Source organism: Hypanus sabinus, chromosome 5 (assembly GCF_030144855.1).
Source record: "Hypanus sabinus isolate sHypSab1 chromosome 5, sHypSab1.hap1, whole genome shotgun sequence".
NCBI classification, from domain to species: domain Eukaryota; kingdom Metazoa; phylum Chordata; class Chondrichthyes; order Myliobatiformes; family Dasyatidae; genus Hypanus; species Hypanus sabinus.
Window position 1 is genome coordinate 48,837,975 of NC_082710.1, and position 7,937 is coordinate 48,845,911.

The 7,937-nt window shown below is 40.9% G+C and overlaps 1 protein-coding gene across 7 annotated transcripts in view; it reads right to left on the bottom strand.

The window, feature by feature from the left end:
• The window catches only part of ror2 (receptor tyrosine kinase-like orphan receptor 2), a 280,728-nt gene extending 274,410 nt beyond the window's left edge, over nucleotides 1-6,318 (bottom strand). For 2 of the 7 annotated variants that reach the window (XM_059969920.1, XM_059969918.1), the window contains exon 1: nucleotides 5,717-6,318. In XM_059969920.1, coding sequence (XP_059825903.1) covers nucleotides 5,717-5,810 — 94 coding nt within the window. In that variant the 5' untranslated portion in view covers nucleotides 5,811-6,318. The remainder of the gene's footprint in view (nucleotides 1-5,716) is intronic. The other 5 variants (XM_059969924.1, XM_059969921.1, XM_059969922.1 and 2 more) reach the window with 3 other exon arrangements.
• Between the last annotated feature and the right edge of the window lie 1,619 nt (nucleotides 6,319-7,937).

Consider the following 7,937-nt stretch of genomic DNA (forward strand, 5'->3'; position numbering starts at 1 on the left):
CCCTAAGCAAATCAACAACTGCCTTGAACACCAACATTCATAATACAGATAACAAATTGAACTTGAAACGCCAATTTAAGTATAATAGCAGCTCATCATCGATTATATATAATGGCTTTTATCACCACAGAAAATTTATTGCTTTTAGTGTCCCAATTCTTACTTTTATATCAAAGTTAATAACCTTGTATTACAGACTTGTCTTCAGTGAAACCAAATTTAAAATCATTTTATAATTTTAAAACCACCTATATTTCATTTCTGACATTCCTTTTAGCACAAAAGATTTAAATACTGCCAGATGGGATCCATTAAATTAAGAAAACTCTTTGTAGGCAAATAATTCTTCATGGCCCGACCAAAAGGACAAATATGTCATCACTGCAATTTAAAAACGATGCATCATTCAACTGATTCTGGATTTAGAAGAAAATTCATTAAAATTTACCATTTGAAACTATGTATGTTCATAGGACAATTATTATTTTAATTAAACTTAAAACTTCAATGTAGATTACCTGATACAATTTGTAAAATCTGAGGTTGCATTTAGATTATCCATTATTAAATCATACAAAACTATTAGTCTGTTTTTTAAATTTCATTAGCCAAATTTATACATTTTCAAGCAGATGGGTTTTTAACATTCAAGCACGCATTTCTAATTTCAATTGTTGGAAAGATTGTTTCAGTGCATAATGCAATTACATCGAAAAAGTAATTTTCTCCTTTATTCCATCATTGTCAACACTTTCTCATTTCCAATGTGTTAAACATATAAGGAAGAGTAATAAACAAATGCTGAGAATAAACGTTCATAGGATTCCTAGTATTGGACTGTCCTACATTCAAGCATCTCAATCAAATTGCACAATAGAAAAAAAAAGTAACCAGAAACATGTGGGACATGAACCGAAGAATCCTCCAAAAGCAAGGATGTGAAACTGTTCAGTGCTGAGGATATTAAACATCAAACCATGGAGTCCCCCCATAAAGAGACTTACAGCCATGCACTGGGTCGCTGAGGTGATTAAACCCAAGAATCCTACACTTCCCTCTGGCAGCAGTGAAAGGCAGACTGGTTGAACACAGGCACTGAACACCACTCACCTTCTGTCTCACTCTCATCAGTTCCAACCTTGCTCAATATATTAACCAGTGAGGAGTAATGAAGCCAATCGTGGGTTCACGTTCCACCATTAGGAAACAATGGCCACGCACTCTGCTCTCCATCTCTCTGCATTCCCCAGGAGACAGCGCAAGTGCCAGATTGCTCAATCAGCCCAAAGACATATCAAAATGGAAATTACAGACTATTTAGTACAGCTAAGAAATACGTTTAAAAGTAACAGTTTCATAAGCAGCCTTCAGGATGTCACCATTGGTCAAAGCATTGTAATCAAAATTGCTATGTTGCTATCATGCAAGTACATAAAATGCAGATTTCAACGTATAATTTGGGGTATATGGGGTGTCGAGGGAGGGGTAGCACCTCTGGTGAAGGGGCTTGTCATGTCCATTCTGGGGCAGCTCAATCACCTTTAGTCCCGAACAGACACTCAGCTCTCACTTGTGGCTCCAAGTAGCTGTTTGCGTGTGACAGCGGCCACATCCCAGGTGGGCTAAACAAGATGAGGCCAGCCAGCGGCCTCATACCCCAGTGAGTTAACGACGTGCCCATCCCAGCTTGCGATGTCATCTCATCTACAGTGCGATCCAACAGCCAGGAAGGCGGTATGGCAGCACTCCGTGGAGAGTGACGGGCGTGACAGCACACACAAGTAGTCACGGTCATCAACTGCAACCCAGGAAGACCCCCTGCTTGTGATGTGTGCTTGTGTCACCGGACTCTGACTTCTCAGGTCAAGAGAGTGGAACTGCCCCAGTGCAACGGATTTTCACTTTCAAAACTCTCCTGCGCAGGTTTCTTGTCACCATGGGACACAAAGGACCACCACCGTGTATAATCATTTACTGAGAATTAACATTCATTATGATGATATTTGATAAATGTAACTCAACTAAACAAATGTTATGATACATTCCTCAGCATTTTTATTGAACTATTTGAAGAGTATCCAGATTTAATTACTATAGTTTGAATATCCCATAAATATAGGTACAGCTGAGCATCTCATAAGCAGCAGCAAGTTATGTGAATACTTGCCAGCTTCTCCAGGTTACTAGGTTAACATGGGAACCAGAACTTCTCCAATCAACATTTTCAAATTGAGTTCTACCCTCCCAGATTTTAATCTGCATTAACTGACCAGGCAGAGTATTGCTTGCAATTACTGAAACAGAAAGCATTACACTTTCGAGGCAAGTAATCGAGGGGACAGACACATGTTGGCCTACCAAAGCAACCTTAAATACACCAAGTCACTTTTTTATTGTCATTTCGACCATAACTGCTGGTACAGTACACAGTAAAAATGAGACAACGTTTTTCAGGACCATGGTGCTACATGAACAATGCAAAAACACGGAACTATGTAAACCAACACAAAAACTACACTAGACTACAGACCTACCCAGGACTGCATAAAGTGCACAGAACAGTGCAGGCATTACAATAAATAATAAACAAGACAATAGGCACAGCAGAGGGCAGTAGGTTGGTAGTCCAGTGGCTTGGGGGAAAAACCTGTAACATCCGGTGCCTGGGATTCCATCCGTTTCTGTACTCCTGCCGAGTATTTCGTTGCTACAGATGTAGTCTAATTTAATGTCCATTGGAGAGCAGAATGGACAGGAGGGCCAGCCGGCTAGGGCTTGCTTTGAGCCTGGCACGGACTCTTGTCCGCTCACCTTGCTTCCACACACACCGCTTACGATGCCCCCAACTCCAGTCACCTGATTCCGTCAGCAAGCCGAGGTCGTGCAAACTACCCAGCAGATCTTCATGAAGGTTTGTTTTTGGGGAAACTCTGTATTGTAGCAGTATCTAGCGATAGTCACTCTGTTATCCATTGCCCTAAACCCTAATTGTGCCTTAAAATTAAATTTAAAAACTAAATTAAAGTAGCACCAGATCCAAAAGGCCGCTGCTGCCGTGCGCCGCGCTGCCTACAGTCAGTGATGTTGTCAGAATCAGATTTAATATCACTGGTACATGTGGTGAAATCTGTTATGCGGCAGCAGTGCATAGCTGAGTTACAGTAAATATATAATAATTTAAAAAGTAATGCAAAGTAGTGAAGTAGTCTTCACGGATTCAATGCCCATTCAGATTCAGGTGGCAGAGGGGAAGGAGTTGAGTGTGTGCTTTCAGGCTTCTGTACCTCCTCCCTGATGGTTCTAAATGAGATTCTAAATATTACTAGTGAAAAGTTTTCAGCAGCATGAAACATTTGGCACGATCCAGAAAATGTAAAACATTACAGTGAGATGTAACTGGAATTTATTATTGTCACATGTACTACGGCAGTGACAACTTGCTAAGCACCAGGATTCTAACTCTGGAAATCTGAGGAAGTGTGTTGAAAGGATGCTTAATTTTCACCGCTTACACTTGCAATAGGTAAGACTACATGTGCATGAGAATAAGATAATCAAAAGGGCAAATCAGGTTCAAAATCCCTGTCAGCCCCACGCTCTTACATTGACAGACATAAAGTCTAACTTACTTTCCAGAATTTGAACAGGTGTGAGAACAGTTTCAAGGACTGATTGCAACAATTCCAAACCAGGTAGCTTAACCAGACTGAAGCTTCGCCTCCAAGGATATTATAGTTGTGCCAAAACCTCATATTAGAGAAGAGTCAGACTAGTGATTTCAGTCAATGGGAGGCCATCCACTGCACTGGTGGTCAAGTTGTAATGTGCACAAGACAACTTTCTCATTGTGAAACATAACAGAAAGAAAAATAAACCCGAGATACACAACCACAGAAGCAAACTGCCCATTAGGTGAAGATGGCTCTCACTCTCTATTATTAGACGGCTACTGGCATTCCAGATCACCCATTTGCAGGTCTAACGGAGGCTGGGTTGGAAGAAAAGTGTTCATTGTAAGATATTATACTCTGGGGGAAAAAAGTGTAAACACCAAAATTATTCTACGTTTAAGTGTAACAAGTACAATCAATCTGATAATTTTTTTATTAAAAAAACTTCTTGCAAGTCCATAAAGTCCACTTGGCATAACAAAATTTAGTTAATCTCTTGAAGCTACATTAAACCAGATCACTGTCATAAAAGAAACCAGGTGTTTTTTTTAAAAAAAACTTTTGTGCCAACCAAAACCTAAATTGAAATACAAGGCTCTGATGCATCTTAACTAATCCGTTTGCCCTGACCCAACTAACAGTAAAACAGAAATTCAGAAAGTTCATATGTTCCCGATTCAGGATTTGATGTACAGCTGCATGGATGCTGCCTGAAATGTTTAGCATTCCAACATTGTCTGAAAGGGTTAAGTTTAAGTGAAAGCATACACATGCACCCTGCTAGAATATCACCATCCATTCTTATAGGCGGATCAAAAGAAATACTTGAGATTGCAATATATACGGTATATAAAATTTTAAAGAATCAGTACTGTATCTCGTCTCTTTTCAGGGCGCTTTTCTTCACAGCAAGAGGACACACGCAGCCTTATCGCCGTGCGTTCAAAAGCAGGCTGTAAAAAAGCCAACTGAAAATAAACTCCATCTAAACAGCATTATCTTCACAGCGTTTGACTCCCCACCAAATGGCAGAGCCCAGGAAATTTGCCTTTGAACAACAGGAAACGTAAGCATCTGTCACCTCCCATTGAGAAGAAAATGGATTAGAGGGACCGACAAAGAATTCCTCAGGAAGACATCGCTCTAAATATGCAACGGGAGTAACACGCGCAACCTAATCTGCAACATCGTTCAGCGAATACCCGGACAGAAATAGTGCAGTGTAATTTTCATTTCTAACCATCAGGCTAGAAAGCACATGTATCTAATTAAATTAGGTCCCCTTCCATCCAATGTCTCCAATACACACCAAACTCAAATTATTCTTTTAACCGTGGCACACAAGACGATGCTCCTAAACACTACGTTGAAAGCTGCCCTCCCCCCAACACACTTTCCTGAACTCCCAATTCCAATGCTATTAATTCCACTTCAACGTCTGCAAAGTTAAATAAAATACAGGAAATCGTTCGACCAAAATTAGCCTCGAATGAATGTAATCACCTTATCCCTCAGGTACTTAAAACTTTCGCAACCACATTTTTGTTTTTGAAAAAAATGCATCAGCAGCCTAATCCAAAAGAAGACTTGCATGTACCAAACGGAAATCTGGAAAAACTATAACTCACAAACAAGGGTCAAATGTTAATCACTGAGTTTAGTAACCTCTAAAAACAATTGTATTGCTTGTTAACATGAAGCGCGATGTTTCCCGATCCCAAACGTGGATTCGTCAAAGCAGACAGGAAATGAGAAGTTTATTCGAGTTTACCTATTTCAGCATTGTTTGCTGGGAACACATAAAGGGGGAAGAGAGGGGGGAAAAAAACATAGTTTCTCCGTGCAAATATTTTGCAAAGTTAGCTGCACACCACTCAAGTTTTACTTTTTTAAAAAAAAGTTATTGTAAAGAGGCTTAAACGCTATTGTGAACTAAATTCTCAATGGTTCTGATTTGAAATGTTCCAAGTTGCAGTTTCGAGTTAAGTAATGCATTTTTTCACCTCTACAAACTAAATTCTCCGGTCCGCCTTCAAAATTCTTACCTGTGGAAATCTCTCCGAAAAGTGGGCAGCACATAAACAGAAGCAGCGCGATGTATTTCCCAGAGAGCGTCGACTTTATGCTGGCTTTGTACATCACTCGTTAGTTCAACGCACCCAGAGCAACTATAAAATAAGCGACCTGGCCGTGTTCATCCAAGAGGTTGAGCGGTGCCCCCCAGGGAGACCCAACCACGAGAGAGAGAGCAACAGCAAACTGCACCGTTCTAGAAAGCCGCTGGTCTCCTCTGCAGATTCCCTCCCAGTGCAGCATCAAAAGCTCAGCTGCCACCGACTTGGTCAAATTCGGCTTCTCAGCGAAGCTTTTGCAACATCTCCTGCAGCCGAGAGAGCGCACGATTTATGGTCCTGCACCGTCTTTTCCCCCCCTCTCACGCTCAAACTTTGGGTCTGTGTACGTGTGCGCGCCACCCCCCGAGGGCGCGCGCCGTGCGCGGGCTCCCGAGTTCGGTGAGACCCCCGGAGCGCGCGCCCGCGAGCCAGGCGTCAAGCCCCAGAAGAACACAACGCCCCTTAGTAGAAGATAACAGCGCGGCCTACAGGTGGGGAAATGCAGTCCACGGGGCTGGGTAAGGATTCTCCGACGATGCATAGCAACAGAAAAAGGAAACACACAAGTTAATCTACTCTTATTTCTTTGTCCGGTGTTCAGTCCTACACTGCTCTCCCTTTTAATTATAGATATTGCAACAAAAACTATTCGATTATTTTATAATTGTGACACTTTTTAATTTTACCGTGCCATCAGATTGTTAACTTAGGTGTCAGGAGGGTTGCACAGCACAGCAGAGTTGGGTTAAATCTCAATTATTTGTGGTCCATTTTCTAGAAAGGATAAAAAGGCAATACAAAAGGCAGTAAAAGAGATTGGCTAAATTTATACAGGAACTTTAAGGTTATAACTATCAGAAAAAGAGGCTGCATCTTTTGGAAAATGATGGGCACTTCATTGGGTCATACAGCATGGAAAGAGGCCCTTTAGCCTAAATTGTCCATGCTAACCAAGATAAAATACCTCATAAAGGGAGAAAAGCACAATCAGTGGCAAGGCAGTGCACAATCCAACAAACGGTTCGAGTTATTGTCTTGAGTGTTCTGCTTGCCATCACATGCTCCTGTTGGACATTGGACATGTAGAATACTATGAGTCTGATTCACTGGGGCATAGGAAAGACCAATGAAGGGGGAGCTGCATTGCTTCGGTTGTTGTGTGGATAAGGTCCTCATGCCGTGGTGTCACCTGTTGCAACCGCCCAGCAGAGGACATGCCAGAGGTGGTGGAGAAGAGAGCAAAGGCATCTGTGGGTACACTGGAATCAATACTGTGTTGGGGACTGGCCTCTCCCATCAGTGAAATCCTCCAGTGCCCTCAGGTGTACGCTCAATGGAAGAACAAACTGGACTGGGACAACTTGCCATCAATCTATACTTGGCCTATATATTTTTTTTCTTTGTGACTATATGCTTTTCTGCTGTCATAACCATATGTACTATTTGTGCTGTGTGCTGTAGGTAATGTGTTTTTCAGCTTGGCCGCAGAAGAATGCTATTTTGTTTGGCTATACTTATGTATGGTTGAATGATACTTAAACTTGAGCTTGAGGAAAAGCCACTGTTGGAGATTTTCTGGCTACAGGTGAATAGATGAGATAGAATGGGTAAAGGCAGTCCCACTGGAAAATGGTGGAGAACTATGATAAGCTACTTTAGTGTTGCAACAGAAACAAATGCTTGATTGTTTTAGTTTAAAAATTGGCAGAAATTTGGTAGGTGACAATAAATTATAGCACATTGGACATGAAATGGATGTTGGAGGTGAAGTGCTTGTAAGGATAGAGGGATTACATGCTGTTTAAATAAGTGGTTGGTGAATGTATATTTAAATGGGACCAAAGTACACTTGGTAGGATGGTGAGTTTTAAAAGGATGCTAACTGAGAATACTGAACTGTTTATTAGCATGGAGAATAATTGAGAATGTGTGTGGTCAACATTTTGGTGGCAAACAGGTGTTTTTAAAATCCCATTAAGTGAAAATAATTCAATATTTTAGTCTTTATAAATTCATCTATATGAAAAGTTTATTCCTAATGTTTTTGAATCAATTATTTCAGAATGCATTTGGAAAAGGGGTAATTGAATTCAACAGGTTAAGTCTTGTACAAAGTGAAGATACACTCCATAATTAAGATAAAATTGGTTTG